The sequence below is a fragment of the Sapajus apella genome, unplaced genomic scaffold (genome assembly GCF_009761245.1).
Source record: "Sapajus apella isolate SASKATOON/1434 unplaced genomic scaffold, GSC_monkey_1.0 scaffold20, whole genome shotgun sequence".
NCBI classification, from domain to species: domain Eukaryota; kingdom Metazoa; phylum Chordata; class Mammalia; order Primates; family Cebidae; genus Sapajus; species Sapajus apella.
The window spans coordinates 28,706,546-28,725,717 of record NW_022436960.1 but is presented as its reverse complement, the minus strand read 5'-3'; the positions used below and the strand labels follow the sequence as shown (position 1 = coordinate 28,725,717).

The window sequence follows — 19,172 nt, the reverse complement described above, 5'->3', positions numbered from 1 at the left end:
TTTGCCTAGGTTTTCTTCTACGGTTTTTGTGGTGTTAGGTCTTATGTTTAAGTCTTTAATCCATCTGGAGTTAATTTTAGTGTAAGGCATCAGGAAGGGGTCCAGTTTCTGCTTTCTGCACATGGCTAGCCAGTTTTCCAAATACCATTTATTAAACAGGGAATCCTTTCCCCATTGCTTGTTTTTGTGAGGTTTGTCAAAGATCAGATAGTTGTAGACGTGTGGCATTGCCTCTGAGGCCTCTGTTCTGTTCCATTGGTCTATATCTCTGTTTTGGTACCAGTACCATGCTGTTTTGATTACTGTAGCCTTGTAGTATAGTTTGAAGTCAGGTAGTGTGATGCCTCCCGCTTTGTTCTTTTTGCTTAGAATTGACTTGGCTATGTGGGCTCTCTTTTAGTTCCATATGAAGTTTAAGGTAGTCTTTTCCAGTTCTGTGAAGAAGGTCATTGGTAGCTTGATGGGGGTAGCATTGAATCTATAAATTAATTTGGGCAGTATGGCCATTTTCACAATACTGATTCTTCCTAACCATGAGCATGGAATGTTTCTCCCTCTGTTTGTGTCCTCTCTTATTTCGTTGAGCAGTGGTTTGTAGTTCTCCTTGAAGAGACCTTTTACGTCCTTTGTTAGTTGTATTCCTAGGTATTTTATTCTCTTTGTAGCAATTATGAATGGCAGTTAATTCTTGATTTGGATCTCTTTAAGTCTGTTATTGGTGTATAGGAATGCTTGTGATTTTTGCACATTGATTTTGTATCCTGAGACTTTGCTGAAGTTGCTTATCAGTTTCAGGAGATTTTGGGTAAGACGATGAGGTCTTCTAAATACACAATCATGTTGTCTGCAAATAGAGACAGTTTGACTTCCTCCTTTCCTAATTGAATACGCTTTCTTTTTCTTGCCTGATTGCTCTTGCTAGAACTTCCAATACTATATTGAATAGGAGTTGTGAGAGAATTTTTAGCATAAAGGGCTGTTGAATTTTGTCAAAGGCCTTCTCTGCATATATTGATATAATCATGTGGTTTTTGTCTTTGGTTCTGTTTATGTGGTGAATTATGTTTATAGACTTGCGTATGTTGAACCAGCCTTGCATCCCCGGGATGAAGCTACTTGATCATGATGCATAAGCTTTTTGATGTGTTGTTGCAATCGGTTTGCCAGTATTTTATTAAAGATTTTTGCATCTATGTTCATCATGGATATTGGCCTGAAGTTTTCTTTTCTTGCTGAGTCTCTGCCGGGTTTTGGTATCAGGATGATGTTGGTCTCAAAAAATGATTTGGGAAGGATTCCCTCTTTTTGGATTGTTTGGAATAGTTTCAGAAGGAGTGGTACCAGCTCCTCTTTGTATGTCTGGTAGAATTCAGTTGTGAACCCATCTGGACGTGGGCTTTTTTTGGTTGGTAGGCTATTAATTGCTGCCTCAACTTCAGCCCTTGTTATTGGTCTGTTGAGGGTTTCGACTTCTTCCTGGTTTAGGCTTGGGAGGATGCTAGTGTCCAGGAATTTATCCATTTCTTCCAGGTTTACTAGTTTATGTGTATAGAGTCATTTGTAGTAATCTCTGATGGTGGTTTGTATTTCTGTGGAATCTGTGGTGATATCCCCTTTATCGTTTTTTATTGCATCTATTTGATTCTTCTCTCTTTTCTTTCTTATAAATCTGGCTAGTGGTCTGTCTATTTTGTTGATCTTTTAAAAAAAACCAGCTCCTGGATTTATTGATTTTTTGAAGGGTTTTTTGTGTCTGTATCTCCTTCAGTTCTACTCTGATCTTAGTTATTTCTTGTCTTCTGCTAGGTTTTGAGTTTTTTTTGATCTTGCTCCTCTAGCTCTTTCAGTTTTGACGATAGGGTGTCGATTTTAGATCTTTCCTTGCTTCTCATGTGGGCATTTATTGCAATATATTTTCCTCTAGACACTGCTTTAAATGTGTCCCAGAGATTCTGGTATGTTGTGTCTTCATTCTCATTGGTTTCGAAGAACATCTTTATTTCTGCCTTCATTTCATTGTTTATCCAGTCAAGATTCAAGGGCCAGTTGTTCAGTTTCCGTGAAGCTGTGCAGTTCTGAGTTAGTTTCTGAATTCTGAGTTCTAACTTGATTGCACTGTGGTCTGAGAGACTGTTTGTTATGATTTCCGTTTTTTTGCATTTGCTGAGGAGTGATTTACTTCCGATTATGTGGTCGATTTTAGAGTAGGTGTGATGTGGTGCTGAGAAGAATGTATTTTCTGTGGATTTGGGTGGCGAGTTCTGTAAATGTCTGTTAGGTTTGCTCGGTCCAGGTCTGAGTTTAAGTCCTTGATATCCTTGTTAATTTTCTGTCTCCTTGATCTGTCTAATATTGACAATGGGCTGTTAAAGTCTCCCACTATTATTATGTGGTAGTCTAAGTCTCTTTGTAAGTCATTAAGAACTTGCTTTATGTATCTGGGGGCTCCTGTATTATGTGCGTATATATTTAGGATTGTTAGCTCTTCTTGTTGCATTGATCCTTTTACCATTATGTAATGCCCTTCTTGGTCTCTTTTGATCTTTGTTGGTTTAAAGTCTATTTTATCAGAAACTAGGATTGCAACTCCTGCATTTTTTTGCTCTCCATTTGCTTGGTAAATCTTCCTCCATCCCTTTATTTTGAGCCTATGTGTATCCTTGCGTGTGAGATGTGTTTCCTGGATACAGCACACCGATGGGTTTTGACTTTTTATCTAATTTGCCAGTCTGTGTCTTTTGATTGGGGCATTTAGCCCATTTACATTGAAGGTTAATACTGTTATGTGTGAATTTGATCCTGCCATTTGGATGCTAGCTGGTTGTTTTACCTGTTATTTGATGCAGTTTCTTTATTATGTCGATGCTCTTTACCATTTGGTATATTTTTGGAGTGGCTGGTACTGGTTGTTCCTTTCTATGTTTAGTGCTTCTTCCAGGAGCTCTTGTAAAGCAGGCCTGGTGGTGATGAAATCTCTGAGCAATTGCTTGTTCGTAAAGGATTTTATTTCTCCTTTGCTTATGAAACTTAGTTTGGCTGGATATGAAATTCTAGGTTGAAAGTTCTTTTCTTTAAGGATGTTGAATATTGGTTCCCACTCTCTTCTGGCTTGTAGGGTTTCTGCTGAGAGATCAGCTGTGAGTTTGATGGGCTTCCCTTTGTGGGTAACCCGACCTTTCTATCTTGCTGCCCTTAGCATTTTTTCCTTCATTTCAACCCTGGTGAATTTGATGATTATGTGCCTTGGGGTTGCTCTTCTTGAGGAACATCTTTGTGGTGTTCTCTGTATTTCCTGGACTTGAATATTGGCCTGCCTTGCTAGGTTGGCAACGTTTTCCTTGATAATATCCTGAAGAGTGTTTTCCAGCTTGGATTCATTCTCTTCGTCACATTCAGGTACACCTATCAAACGTAGATTAGGTCTTTTCACATAATCCCATATTTCTTGGAGACTTTGTTCATTTCTTTTTACTCTTTCTTTAATCTTGCCTTCTCATTTTATTTCATTGAGTTGATCTTTGACCTCTGATATCCTTTCTTCTGCTTGGTCAGTTTACCTATTGAAACTTGTGTATGCTTCGCGAAGTTCTCGTGTTGTGTTTTTCAGCTCCATCAATTCATTTATGCTCCTCTGTAAGCTGTTTGTTCTGTTAGCATTTCGTCAAACCTTTTTTCAAGGTTCTTAGTTTCTTTGCATTGGGTTAGAACATGTTTTTTTAGCTCAGAGAAGTTTCTTTTTTTTTTTTTGAGACAGAGCTTCGTTCTTGTGACCCAGGCTGGAGTGCAATGGCACGATCTCGGCTCACCGCCACCTCCGCCTCCTGGGTCCAGGCAATTCTCCTGCCTCAGCCTCCTGAGTAGCTGGGATTACAGGCACGTGCCATCATGCCCAACTAATTTTTTGTATTTTTAGTAGAGACGGGGTTTCACCATGTTGACCAGGATGGTCTTGATCTCTTGACCTTGTGATCTACCCGCCTCGGCCTCCCAAAGTGCTGGGATTACAGGCTTGAGCCACCGCACCCAGCCCAGCTCAGAGAAGTTTCTTATTACCCACCTTCTAAAGCCTGTCTGTCAATTCATCAGACTCACTCTCCAACCAGCCTTGTTCCCCTGCTGGTGAGGAGTTGTGATCCCTTGGAGGAGGAGAGACAATCTGGTTTGGGGTGTTTTCATTCTTTTTGCGCTGGTTTCTTCCCATCTTTGTGGATTTATCTACCTGTGGTCTTTGTAGCTGGTGACTTTAAGATGGGGTCTGAGTGGACGTCCTGTTTGTTGATGAAGGTATTTCTTTCTTCTCCTTAGTTTTCCTTCCAACAGTCAGGCCTCTCTGCTGTGGGACTGCGGGAGGTCCACTCCAGACTCTGCTTGCCTGGGGATCACCTGCAGCGGCCTCTGCGTTTTCACTGGGAACTGCAATCCAGAGCTGTTCCTATTCGGCCATCTTGGATCCTCCCTCTGAATATATTATTTCAACAGATACATTTTTGACCCCCAACTATAGACCTGATATTGTTCTAACTGCTGGGAATACAGCAAGAGGTTCTCCAGAACTTCATGGAGCATGAAAGTAAATAAACAAAGTTAATTTCAAGGCCAGGCATGGTCACTCACACTTGTAATCCCAGCACTTTGGGAGGCCGAGGGAGGCGGATTTGAGCCCAGAAGTTTAAAGCTACAGTGAGCCAGGATTGTGCCACTGCTCTCCAGGCTGGGCAACAGAGCAAGACCCTGCCTCAGAGAGGAAAAAAAAAGTTGATTTCAGATTTTGTTAAGTGCTTTGAAGGGAGTAAATGGGTTGATATTAAAGAAAGTAACTGGGCCTCGGTGCAGTGGCTCATGCCTGTAATCCCAGCACTTTGGGAGGCTGAGGTGGGCAAATCACAAGGTCAGGAGATCGAGACCAGCCTGAACAGCATGGTGAAACCCTGTCTCTACTAAAAATAACAAAAATTAGCCTGGTGTATTGGCGTGTGCTTGTAGTCCCAGGTACTTGGGAGGCTGAGGCAGGTGAATCCCTGAACTTGGAGGCGGAGGTTGCAGTGATCTGACATCACGCCACTGCACTCCAGCCCGGCAAGGGAGCAAAACTCCCTCTCAAAAAAAAAAAAAAAAGGCCTCTCTGAAGTGACATTTGAGCTTAGACACGAAGGATAAAAATTATTAAGTGCCATTTATTGACGTCTCTGCTATACAGTATAAAAGATTTTTTGGCCAGTCACGGTGATTCATTCCTGTAATCCCAGCACTTTGGGAGGCTAAGGCTGGTGGATCATTTGAGGCCAGGAGTTCAAGACCAGCCTGGCAAACTTGGTGAAACCCCATCTCTACTCAAAATACAAATATTAGCCAGGTGTAATAGTGCATGCCTGTAATCCCAGCTACTCAGAAGGCTCAGGCACAAAAATCACTTGAATAGGAGGTGGAGGTTGCAGTGAGCCAAGATTGCACCACTGCACTCCAGCCTGGGTGACAAAGACTGCATCTCAAAAAAGAAAAAAAAAGTAAAAAAGAAGAAAGATTTTCATACATTACCTTATTTAACCGCATAAGAGCCTGCAAAGTCTACTTTATGATTCCGATTTTCCATGGAAAACTGACACTCAGAAAACTAAATTACTTGTTTGTAGTCTTAAAGTTTGAAATGGGGGCTGGGGTTTGAATAAAATCTAGATCTGTCTAATTCCAAAGCCAGATAAGATAAAACCTTTTTCAGTGTATTGCATTGCCTCTCTTAACCAAAAAGAAAGGAAAAATGAGTTGAGTAAATGGTTTTGATTCTCATTTTAACCTGAGAGAAATACATTTTTTTTTTTTTTGAAAGCACTCCTGTTTATCACTGGATTATTACAAATTGAAAATATATGTGCTTGTTTTATTTGGGGATATTTGTTGTGTAAGAAAATAGAGGAATATGCCTTTTTGTCCAAGCTAAATAAAATAACTTCAGTATCTATTTTTATTGTTTTTTATCTAATGATGGTTATACCTTCAAAATACCATAGCAAAAATATCTCCCAGATATTTCTAGTCTTTTCAAATTATGTACCTTCTAAGTGTCCTATTGATTTATTTCACAAATATTTGTTAAAATCTGTGTGCAAGATACTTTACAAGTTCTGTTGAATTAACTTTCAAAAATGTAGTAGCAAAAACATTGTACAGGGTTCTGTAAATAGCCATTAAGTTAATTGGGGGAATTTTTTTTCTTATGCCAGCACTTATTAAGTTATCTTTAAGTCTCACAATAACTCAGTAAGGTAGATACTTCCACTTGACAGAGGAAGGAACCGAGGCACAGAGAACCTATGTAATTCATCTGAGATCACCATCTAATATGTGATAGATTTACACCTAAGGTAGATTAGGTTTTCTGTCATAAGTACTAAAAGTTCCTATTAAACAACAAAATAGTTTATAGAGAAATACTATACTCATCCTCACAAGTATTTTAAATTAAATCCATAATGTTGTCCAATGAACCATACACAGAAATTCATAGACATTTTTCTTGTGTGCCTTAAGCTAGAACTAGCTGCCGTTAAAACCCAGATTCTAATTTTACAAACAAGGCCACCTCTAACAATATTAAAATAAAATGATATTATTCCCGGCTTAAAGAAAAATTCTCCAATAACCATAGGAATGCTTGTGGTATGAAGAGAGCATTTTAAATCTCGATGCAAGTCATACACGAAGTGTTATTGCGATGAAAAAATAGTGGCGTGAATAATACCTGCTCACAGCCCAAGACACTTGATGTATCTTGGGCCTCAGTGTTTGTTGGATTTTACAATTTCATGAGCAAGATTTGTATTTTTTTAAAAAAAGTTCTATATCTCTGTGTGTTCCACTTGATGTCAAACCTGTATTCTTAGGTTGTAGGGTTCCATTAAAAAAAATAAATAATCTCAGCCCCTCCTCCCTCCACCCTTCTTTCCCCCCATACTCATTTTGTATAATATGGTAATGATATCACCGTAGCAGTAATTACGGGTCATCTTCATTTCTTTCATCTCTGCCTGTTCTGATGGCTTCATTCCTTTGACGGAAAAGATTTGGCTCTGGGTGCTATGATTATTTTGTTAAGCGTTATTCGAATAGACAGGAGTGAGAGAAATTAATCAATCCAAATGCAATTAGCATCATGTTTAACCCAGTGATGGACGTCTCAAGGTGAAACAGCCAGGGGAGTTTTAGACATTATTATTCAATCCAGTGGTTCTTATCTAAATTATAATCAAGAGAGGTTTTTATTGGCTTCTCAATGTGAAGATGTAACTCTTTCCCTGCCCTGAGGGTTAAGAAGACTAGGCCTTCATCATCCCTAGACTTTAGCTGTTGCCAGCACCTTGAAGTCGATTAGACAGTCAAGGCAGGAAAGTTGTCTGAATATGCAAGTCATTTGAAATTATCTGTACTGTGATCCTGGTCTGATTTTCCTGAGAGTGGAACCTAGCCTATAAATAAGTTACTCTGTCTAACTTGGGGCAAAATATTTTGTTTTCTGATCAAGTCACTTTGACTAGTTGTTGTTCTTCTATCTTAACCTTACATGATAGATTATTATTGCTGTTCCTACTTTATGGATGAGGATATTAAGACTGTGAAGCTACTAGCCTTTGGTCATAATAAGTGTTTCACCAGGATGTATTACTATGTAAAGGCCCTGAAGCATGAATGTTCTGCACAAATTTATGAGTATTTAATAAAAGTTCTAGCCCCCAGAGTATTAATTCATTGCTTTGATCTCATTGCCTTTCATTCAATTGAGTTTTACCCTTGAAAAGGAAACCAAGTAAAACTGTGAAATAGGCCTGTCAGGTCCTCTGGAAAGGAAACAAAATACAAATAAGAAGTTGTTAGCTCTCATTTCTCTAACACAGATCTTTGGGGTTATTTTATAATGGTTTTGGTTTGTTTTTAGTAGGGAGAAGGATGATAAGAAAGATTACATTTTTGAAATCTAGTCTTGTTTTGTTCTTAAAAGAGGGCAGGGCCAGGAGAGTTGATGGAGAAACAGTCTTTCACTTGAATGCAACATTTTTCAAATGCCTGACAATTAAAATTCTTCTACTTCTGCCTTCAATCATCAGGCATCATGGCTGACACTTCCCATATTTTATGTTCCTGCTCGATGTTTTATATTCTGAAAATAAATCTGTTGGCTGGATATTTCTGTCCTTTTTTTCCGTTATGAAAAGCCATTAAAATTATTTTCCATATTGGAACTGTCCAAATTTGTTTACCTGCACACTGAGTCCTGGCTTTTCTTTTTCATATTACTTCTTGGATAAGACACTCTCTGCAAATGCACCTTACTATGAATTGAAGAAAAAAAGTTTGATATAAAATTATCTTTCTCGGGCTGGGCATGGTGGCTTACTCCTGAAATCCCAGCACTTGGGAGACTGAGGCAAGAGGATTGCTTGAGGCCAAGAGTTCAAGGCCAGTTCAGCATAGCAAGACCCCATGTCTACAAAACATTAAAATTAAAAAGTAAAATAAATAATAAAATTCTCTTTCTCAGAAGTCACTGGAGAGAACATTGTTTTTGGCCCCTCCACCCTTTTGGAAGAGTCCTAATAGAGAGCCAAGATACCCAATAGAAAGATAATCTAGAAAGTGTGCTCCCAAAAAGACTTTTTAGAGAATACTGAGGACAAAAATTTTGATAGTCTGTAATAGTTTGGTCTAATCTGTTCTTTTCTCAGATATATAGTATTTTAGACTCCTTTTTGTAATGTTTTTTTATGCCTAAATAATGTTTTTTTTTTATTTTTTGGAGACAGAGTCTCACTCTTTCGCCCAGGCTGGAGTGCAGTGACGTGATCTTGACTCACTGCAACCTAAGCCTCCCAGGTTCAAGTGATCGTCCCCCTTCAGCCTCCCAAGTAGCATGGATTATATGTGTATACCATGCCTGACTAATTTTTGTATTTTTACTAGAGGCAGGGTTCCACCATGTTACCCAGGCTGGTCTAGAACTCCTGACCTCAAATGAACCGGCCGCCTCCACCTCCCAAAGTGATGGGATTGCACACATGTGCCACCATGCCTGGCCGCCTAAAGAATTTTAGGCAAAAGCCTTCAAGTGCTGCTTTTATACATTTTAGAGACAAGTAAGATTTACACCAAAAATTATCACTTGTGTGTACTTCCCCACAAGAGTTGATTGAGAACAGTGAACTTTATTACAGTTATACCACCTGCTGAGGGCCACCAAGTGTCCTAATGAAAGGAAATTCCAAAAGAACCCTCCTCATCCAGTGACACTGTCTGCTCCTCACAGTTCCTTCTGCTTTTGACAGTGACTCCAGCACCAGCTGCTCTCATATCACAGACATTAAAAAGTGCTTAGTCCTTGACTTATTGATCACTTAGTGATACTTTTCCTGCGGAGATCTGACGTGGTAGAGAGTCTCAGTCTGGCAGACTGCCCTGAAATTGCTCTGCTGTACACCAGCTCTGTGCCAGAGCCACAGGGAAACTGCACATTCCTGCGAGACAGAAATCAGCATTATAAATTGCTCTCTTTTTGTTCTCTGCCAGTCCACCAAAATACCTGTTAACTGCTAGCTCTATCTTGAAAGCAGCGTGGCCTTTGAGAATAGTCTCTTTCTGTGGGAAAGCATGTCTTTGACTTTATTTGAATCTTCCTAATATCTCGTACGTAGTATGTGCTCCACGTGACTGCCTTTGCTCTTTACCACCCAGTCCATGCTGCTTTTCTGCACAGCACACACTGATAACTGATCTGTCGGTCTCTTTTGTCATAGCTGTTAGAATACATTCAAGAGGCCGCGCGCAGTGGCTCATGCCTGTAATCCCAGCACTTTGGGAGGCTGAGGTGGATGGATCACCTGAGGTCAGGAGTTTGAGACCAGCCTGGCCAACATAGTGAAACCCCGTCTCTACTAAAAATACAAAAAAATTAACTGGGTTGTGGTGGCAGTCACCTGTAATCCCAGCTACTCGGGAGGCTGAGGCAGGAGAATTGCTTGAACCCAGGAGGCAGAGGTTGCAGTGAGCCAAGATTGCACCATTGCACTTCAGCCTGGGCAACAAGAGCTCAACTTTGTCCCCCCCCCAAAAAAAGAATATATTCAAGATTTCAGGGACCAAAAAAGTAACTTTTAAATAAGAGTCAAAACTATAACAAATGGCATTATTTCTATAAAAACATCTTTTATGAAGCCAATTACATAAGCAGTCTTTAACACATTGATTTAAACTAAACTGGGATTTTATATGTTCCTTTTGGCTAGAAGTATCTGCTGGTGTAGTTAAGGAAGGTAGCTGCCTCCACCTAATACCTGACATTACTCCAGCCAGGCTTAATATGCCACAGTATATGTTACACAGATGCAAGTCATTCGTGTTAACCATTTGTCTTGCATTGGAAGATCTTTTTAGAAATAGTGAGGTCTCCTTTTGCCACTCCTGGTGCTGTATGTGTGCTTACTTGGTGTAGACCTGGTACCTTCTGTAAAGCAGCAGCTGAGGAGACTCCAGTGCGCACCATGACTGATAAGAAGGCCAAGGAAGGAGGCAAGACTGAGAACAGTGGTCATATTAATTTGAAGGTGGAGGGGTAGGATAGTTCAGTGGTGCAGTCTAAGATTAAGTAGCATACACCACTTGGTAGACTAATGAAAGCTCATTGTGAACAACAGTTTATCAATGAGGCAGATCAGATTCCAATTTGATGGGCAGCCAATTAATGAGACAGACACACCTGCACAGTTGGAAATGAGGATACGATTGTTATGTTCCAGCAGCAGACAAGAGGTGTCTGCTACAAAGGGAACCCGCTCTTTACTCCAGAACTCCATTCCCACAAACCAGGAATATGTTCTCAGAAAACTAGAACTCCATTGCACTCCATCCTGATTACAACAGTGTGGATTTTCTCTGTTCTTTTACTTACCCCTTTCTTATTCCTGTATTGTGCATAAAGTGACTGGCATTTATGCACAAGCATATAATTGCCTTTTTATTTTTCTAAACTAAATGGCCAATCGTATGTTTTGATCAGCATCAGATGGAGATTTGATGGGGATAAATACTGATTCTGTGGTGATGCCCCCTTTCTCCATTAGTGGCATGCTCATTCAGATCTAATCTGTGTACTTTATTAAGTTATTTTGCTCCTATCGTTTAACAAAAATCAGTAACAAAAAAATCCTTCCATGCTTGAAGCTAGTAGTTCAAGACTGGCCTAGGCAGCAAAGCAAGATCCTGTCTCTACCAAAAATTTAAAAATTAGCCAGGTGGCCCATGCCTATAGTGACAACTACTTAGGAGGCTGAGGCAGGAGGATAGCTTGAGTCCAGGAGGTTGAGGCTGCAGTGAGCTATGGCTGTATCGCTGCACTCCAGGGAGGGTGACAAAGCGAGACCTTGTCTCTTTAAAAAAAGAAAAAAAAAAAAGTCCTTCCATACCTTGTTAAATTGGAGAATTTTGCAGTTTTTCACTTGTCATTCTAAAATCAGCCAGGTTTTAAACTCTGGTACATACCTGTTATTGTAGGGCAATATGTCTTTAGGTAGGGATAAATTACTCTAAAGAAATGAATCCTAGATAGTTTTCCCATCCAGCATCCTATTGCTTAAATAAACATCTTGTTTAAAATGAAAGAAATGGTTGTATAGTAGCTAGCATTTACTGAATGCCTCTGTGACTTTGTATTAATCCTACCTTGACTGGATGAGGAAACGAGCTCAGAAAAATAACTTGGTAATTTGCCTACGTGGCCCAAGTTCAAATCCAAGCCTATCCAGCGCTAAAGTCCTGCTCTTTTCACAATATTATGTTGTCTCCTTTGTTTCCTGGCCACTCATAGTAGAGTCTCCTAAAAGCAGTCTGTTACTGCTTTTCTGAATGTGAGAAAACCAATGGAAAGTAATTTGTCCCCACCGCATAAACATTTTTAATTATATTGAGGCATGGAAATGTTTAAAGTAGTTTGCATTGGAATTGAAAAACTGAACTATGAGTTTCTTCCACTTCATTAAAAAGTTACTTAATCTTTTACATTGTGCCCTACATAAAAGCTGAGCAGAATTTTATCAGGCAATTGCCTCAAAGTTATAATCTGGACAGTCTTTCTGTAATAAAATCCATATGTCATTGGCGAAAGGTGCAAAGCCCTGGCAGAGAGGGCTGGTCTCGAGAGAGATTCTGCACCCAATCTCGTTAACCAGGGTGCCTCTGGTAATCCCTCATCCCCTCACCAGTGAGAAATCAATCTGTACCACTGAATCTTTTTCAACCAGCCACCAGAAAATTTACTGCAGAGAAGGCAGTTTGGGGATAGTCAATGTGGAAGGGGAGCTAGAAGCAAGGCTAAACGTAGGATGGAGGAATTGGAGAGTCTAAAGGAGAGATTATATTAAACCACACACCACCTTCAGAGCAGGCACGGTGTAGTCCTCCTTTCAGCCCTGACCTTTCCAAGCAGACCCAGGTGTTTACAGCTGCCGTGACCTGATAGCCCTGGAAAAACTATGAAGCGGGGGACGGTTAATAGAAACAGTGTAAACCTGGAAGTTGATTGTAGTCTATCCATTTGCCATCTCTCAGTGTGTAGTAGCCAGTCCCCTCCCTACACTCTCTGCAGCATTTCATGTGTTAACCCTATGCTGACAGTCTCAATTGTGACTTTCTCAATTTGTGATCTATGTACACTATAATAGGGCCTGTAAATCATGACTTGACGTAGGGGTCATGCTTCTCTCCTGCACAGCATACACCAGTGGCTGATGACCAGTGGACCCCTCTTGGCGTAGTTATTAGAATGAAAGCAATGTTACCTTCCTGTTAAATCTTGTAATCTTAGCAATCCAGAATCAGAAAATAGTTGACAGGCCGGACCCAGTGGCTCATGCCTATAATCCTAGCACTTTAGGAGGCCAAGGTGGGCAATCACCTAAGGTCAGGAGGCCAAGACCAGGCTGGCCAACATAGTGAAACCCTGTCACTACTAAAAATACAAAAAATTACCCAGGCATTGTGGTGCATGCTTGTAATCCCAGCTACTTGAGAGGCTGAGGCAGGAGAACTGCTTGAACCCGGGAGATGGAGGTTGCAGTGAGCCAGTCACTTGAACCTGGGAGGCAGAGATTGTAGTGAGCTGAGATTGCACCATTGCACTCTGGCCTGGGCAACAAGAGCAAGACTCTGTCTCAAAAAAAAAAATTAGTTGACAGATTTCACTGACTCTAGATAACACTCTCTCTCCCAATCTTGTTGTCTCTAGAATTGTTTTCTATATAATACATTATGGGGAACAAAGAACCAGGAGAAAATGGAGGAACTGGGAGTGCCAAGCTGAAGAACATGCAGTCTCTTACCCTAGCCATTCATTCTAGAATTATACCAAGCTATAACCATTGTGAAGAAGAAGGGACAGAACTAGGCAGGGGGAAATAGAAACAGCTTTCTCTTCTCTGTAAGCAGGCAGTAGTCAACTCTAAAGGTTTTTGCCAAAAGAGATTTGAAATTTCTGGTGGGAGCTTAAAAAGCTAAGAGTAAAATACATTTATTTATTAAACCTTACTAGAAGAGGGGTGTGTGTGTGTGTGTGTGTGTGTGTGTATGTGTGTGTGTGTGTGTGTGTGTGTAGACGAGAAATACAGAATAGTAGCAGAAGGCTGTCTCCCTACTCCTAATGGGATTTTGTAGCAGCATGTGCAAGTTTGTTTCAGAAGTCAAAAATGAACAGATGTTGGTATAAATTACCTCTGCGTCTGATGTCTTGCAAATTAAAAGCGCGGTTGGCATCACTAAACAATTTCACTGGGTTTGGGGGGTGCGGTTAGTGGGTGGTGATTACTGTAGCAGGTCGGTAAGAATCTTCGCACTGCAGCAGAGCAAGGATAAAGAAATGAGGAATAAAATAAGGGCTATATGAATTAATCAGAAATGTTAACATCTCTGATGACAAGTGAACAGGAGGGCACGTGCTCTGGAGCAGCCCCTGACCCACAGCAATTTCTCTGTGCACAAAAAGGGGTTGGTGCTTAGCATCTGATTTATAGGGCACAGCCCTCTTTTAGGGAGCGGCTGTGTCATACATTCGTATATCTCCTATATGGGACTGGCGAGTAGGAAAACTTTCTCTCCTCCCATGTAGGAGATGATGTCTTTTGAATTACTTCTACTTTTACAGTGGTTTCCTGCAGCTCTGTGTACTTGGATTAGGTTGAAGGGGGAGGAATGATTGAGTAGAAAAGGGTTGTTAAAAAGGATTGGTTAAATTCAAGGAGAGCTTGCCGCTGAGAGACTTCAGAATATCCATTTATTTTTCCTTTTAAGCCCTTTTGACCCCTTAAATAGTTTGGGTCTTTTAAAATTCCAAGTCTTAAAATATTGGTCATTTTGCCATTTGGGGAAAAGCAGTAAGGAGTTGGTGGGTCTGAAGGTCAGCAGGCAGAAATCATTAGTTAGAGCACTGCAGTGCTCCAGGCCCACGATTTTTGGAACAAGGCTCTGTTCTCTCCAGAGGAGTTTTGTATTGCCTGTGTCTGGTTTCCAGAGTTTCTGCTTCTAGCCATGGTGCAGGATCATTTGTTACGTGTTGTTTAAACTTGAGAATAGGCAGGTAACCCATCTAGTAGAAATAAATGGGACCCAATCTGCCCAAAAATATAAGTAAATTTCCTTTTCCTTCAAGTTGAGGGAAAAGATTCCAAGGAATGGAATTTTTTTTTGTTTCCTAGCCTCCCTTTGCACAATTCGTTTGTTCATTCATTCATTCACTCAGAAAATACTGGGTGTGAGAGAACTTGCTTACCCACCTCTGGAAAATGTCGTGTTAATGATTAGCACTATACCAAGCATGTTCATTGCTAACATCCAAGAGAAAAGTAGGGTATTAATATGCTCTTTGTTACAAATGAAGAGACTGAGGCTCAGAGATCTGCCCAGCCCAAGGTGTCACTCTGCTGCTAAGTGCTAGAGCTGGAACGTAAACTGAGTTCAAATCCCATGTTCTCTGCAAGAAACCGATGCTACCTCCTATGGGTAAGATAGTACGTGATTGGATTTTCTCTAGAGTAGTCCTTGACCACAATCTCTCCATGAACTTGGCATTAATTTGCATTAAGGGAAATGGTTTTTCTTGCCAAATAAACAAGGTACATTTAAAAAGACTGCCATCATGTAGAGAATGGAGCACTCTTTGTTGATGGAAAGGAAAGAAGCTAACATTTTTTGCATTTCTACTTGGTTCTAGTTCTTTGGTGTATTATCATTTATCCAGTCAACACTTATTCAGCAGACACTAGGTCTAGCACTAAACAATCCCTGCCTTCAGTTTTTACATTTTAGTTGAGGAAGACAACTAAATAAACAAGTAATTGCATGCAAGTCTTACAGGAACTTTGCTTGTGCAGGATTTGCTGTAAAATCACGAAGGAAGGAATGGTCTCTTTGATTTGGGCCAGGGTGGGGTCGTGGGTACATGAGGCAAGACCCAACACTGGGCTTCGATGCCTAGTTAATGGAATTGCCTTTCCCTTTGTTGGAGCACAGGAACTAGTGAAAGATGGGGAATGTATAAACTGAAGTTACCAAAAGCCTCCCTGTGGTGCCAGAGGTTGTGTTGTTTTATTTCTTCATTGTACAAGAAAACAAGAAACTGTTTAACTTAGGTTGGGGCAGAGGGAAGCTGAGCTGGAGGCCATTCGTCTAGCTCCATTTGCTCTGGACTTGGGAAAGGCAACAAGGAGGCCAGGATGAAGGTCCTTCTCATTCCTGTGAGTGCCTCCCCAGCCGCCTCACTTATTTGGCCAGGATGGAGACATGTTCTGGGGAGACCACACAGCCTGCCCTGTGCCTACTGCATGGTTCCAGAAGGCCTGGCTTTCCAGAGCCAGCCATCAACCATCAGAACTTTCTGCACTGTTAAATCCATTTAAGAAATCTAAAAACATGGCCTTGCAGGATGAGGATGAGGAAGGGGGTGTTATACTGTATATGCTTTCTGAGATCTAAAATGGGGGACCTCTGGAGTGGCCCTTGTAATTGAGAAATGTTTTACTTTCAATTTGGAGCCTTATATGTAGGAAAGTAGCTGTATAAACCCACTTGTAACTACAGCATTCAAAGATTGATGGTGCTGAAAGCCGGAGAAAGACACATAAACCTTGCCTGGCTATATTAAATATCTAAGGACTGACAATGCCAAGGGAGAGAAGACCAAAGCTCTATAAACCCTACTTTATGACACCATCCACGGATGAACTGCACTGAGGGAATATAAACCCTGTTATATTACAGTATCCAGGGACTACCACTGCTGAGAGATGGGGTAAATGATCTCTAATTTTGATTTGAGATTATAAATGTCCAGAGACCAACAACCCAGAGAAGACTCTAATCTTGGCTGGATTTTAGGCTCCAAGAGCAAACCCCTGAGATAGTGAACATGAGTATTAGGTTCGATTCTTGAGACAGATAGGTTTTTGGGGAATTCCCTGGTGATTTGTTTAAAGGTGGACGATAAACTCTTTCCCAGTCATTTGGCGTGTGTCTCAATTGCCAACTTCAGAGTGGCTTTGTACCATTTTAGTTGTCTGTAGTGGTTTGTTTTCACCCTTTTTTAGGAGGTTAGTTGGTGGTGATTGAATCTGTTGTGAAAGCGACTTGATATACAATTTAAATCAATCTGCATTTTGAAATTAAATCTTCCTGTGATTCTTTTTTCAGATCTTAGGTTTTCATTGATCATTTGTTTGCTTTGTGATTCCAGCCAGAGAGATGACACGAGGGAAATTCCTCAATATTCTAGAGAAGCCCAAGAAGTAGCAGCTGCTTGCCGACAGGATGTCCTGGAGTCCAAAACCAAGCTCCCTTCCCGGTGCAAGTCTAACAATGCACACCTCCCTGCTTCCTGTGGAGCGGCCAGAGGGCGTGCCTCCAGGACTACCCCTGCTCCTGGCACTCTTCGCCTCTGAGGACATTCAGCAGCAAGAGAAGAATCTGCCCTACCCAGGGATCATTGCAGTTACTCAGTCCAGCTTCCAGACTTTAACCTTCTTAGCCTTGGATATTGGTAACAGCTGAGGGCATATCATTCTTAAAGGTCAAAGTCCTGCTTTCTCATGTCCGCAGTGATTCAGGAGCCCCAGGATCTTACGGTTGATTTGACTCAGTGATGGCAAAGCCAGTTGTGACAAGTTGATTGGATGGGTTCTTTTGGATCGTCCTTGATCTCTTAGGAAGTGTTTATGATGCGAGGAGACCAGAGACCGACTAGATTCTGGACCAGACCGTGCAGCCTGACCTGTGAACTCTCCAGTATATATTAAGTTCCAAGAATCCCCAGCTGGAGAAACCAGAATCTTCTCGAAATGTACACCTGCTTTTTAAAACTTCTATACCTCTTACGATAGTCCCATTTGCTTTTCATTCCTTACATCCCAGCCCTATCTTCCAGTTCTGAGTTCGGGCAGAGGGATCCCTGAGTCCCTCCTGGAATTAGCTTGTGTAGTGAAAGGCCCATGCAAGGTTGCCTTGGGGTCTAGATCTGAAAACCAATGTGAAGGTAACAGAAAGGACTTTTGAGTTCTAATTAATCTGTTACAGATTCAAGCAAGAGAGTCAGTAGAGCCTCAAAGACAGGAGAAACTGGATGATTGACAGGAGTTTACATTTGGTTGGAAGCTAGAAGCCCTAACTGATCTTAAAGGAACATGCTATGGGATGGTAGGATTGTCCCCTCTGACAACACATATGAGATAATTCACCTATATGATAGAAACACACACACACACGAAAGAGAGTCTTCTGACTTAAATACAGCTTTCATGGAGTTCTTCACCACTTATCTGTCTCTGTGTTAGAATCTGAAAATCTAGCCCATGGGTAACTATTATCTGTCTTCTGCGTATGTCTCATATAAGCCAGCCCCCAGCATCTGACGTTTTGAGAAGTGCATGGAGTTTCCTAAACTTTGCACTAAAGAATATCCCAGGGCCAGGTGTGATGGCTCACACCTGTAATCCCAGCACTTTGGAAGGCTGAGGCAGGCAGATCATGAGGTTAAGAGATTGAGACTATCCTGGCCAACATGGTGAAACCTCATCTCTACTAAAAATACAAAAATTAGCCTGATGTGGTGGTATGCATCTGTAGTCCCGCTACTCGAGAGGCTGAGGCAGGAGAATTGCTTGAACCCAAGAAGTGGAGGCTACAGTGAGCCGAGATCATGCCACTGCACTACAGCCTGCAGCCTGGGCAACACAGCAAGACTCTGTCTCAAAAAAAAAAAAAAGGATATCCCGGCCAGGCATGGTGGCTCATGCCTATAATCCCAGCACTTTGGGAGGCCGAGGCAGGCAGATTACTTGAAATCAGGAGTTCGAGACCAGCCTGACCAACATGGTGAAATCCTATCTCTACTAAAAATACAAAAATTAGCTGGGTGTGATGGTGCATGCCTGTAGTTCCAGCTACTTGGGGGCCTGAGACACGAGAATTGCTTGAACCCAGGAGGTGGAGGTTGCAGTGAGCCGAGATTATACCACTGCATGCCAGCCTGGGGGATAGAGTAAGACTCTGTCTCAAAAAAAAGAAAAAAGAGAATATCCCTGTGGCAATAGTCTCATGGTGTTTGGACACAAGAAAAGTTTTCAAGTTTTGAGTTGTGAGTGTTTGCTAGGGCATGGCACCCTTCAGTTTAACAGCTGATCCATTAACCGTTTTCTGACATTTGTGCCTTGTTCTCATGCTAGAATTAATGCTGGATTTTTCTCTCATTTGACCATCCATGTAGTTTTACTTATTGAAAGGAAAAAAGACTGAACACAAGATATAAAAGATGAGTAGGAGAAGCAAAACATTCTCCTGGGGTGCTACATAGAAGGTTAGGTTGTAGGGGCTTTGATTTTAAGTTAAACTTATTATTGATATTTCTGTATCTCATTAAATGCGGTTGAAGAGAGTGTGTGTGTGTGTGTGTGTGTGTGTGGCCAAAAAATAGTGCCATAATGTCAAACTCTTCCTTTGCTCTGTTTTTGAGAGTTGATGACATCAGTCACTTTTAAGTGTTTGGGGAAATTGAGTGGGATACCACCCCCAAACCAAGACAAGTCTGTAACTGGAAGCCAGGTAGTTGGTTTTCTGGTCTGCTTTGGCCTCTTTCTTTTACCATCATCCTATTCACC

At 41.1% G+C, this 19,172-nt stretch overlaps 1 protein-coding gene across 3 annotated transcripts in view; it reads left to right on the top strand.

Annotated features, from left to right (window-relative positions):
• Positions 1–18,103, top strand: part of LIN52 (lin-52 DREAM MuvB core complex component) — a 126,226-nt gene extending 108,123 nt beyond the window's left edge. For 2 of the 3 annotated variants that reach the window (XM_032287894.1, XM_032287890.1), the window contains one exon: positions 16,757–17,829. In XM_032287894.1, the coding sequence (XP_032143785.1) occupies positions 16,757–16,812 (56 nt within the window). In that variant the 3' untranslated portion in view covers positions 16,813–17,829. Of the gene's footprint in view, positions 1–16,756 lie in introns of all 3 variants that reach the window. The other variant, XM_032287889.1, reaches the window with a different exon arrangement.
• The last annotated feature ends 1,069 nt before the right edge of the window (positions 18,104–19,172 follow it).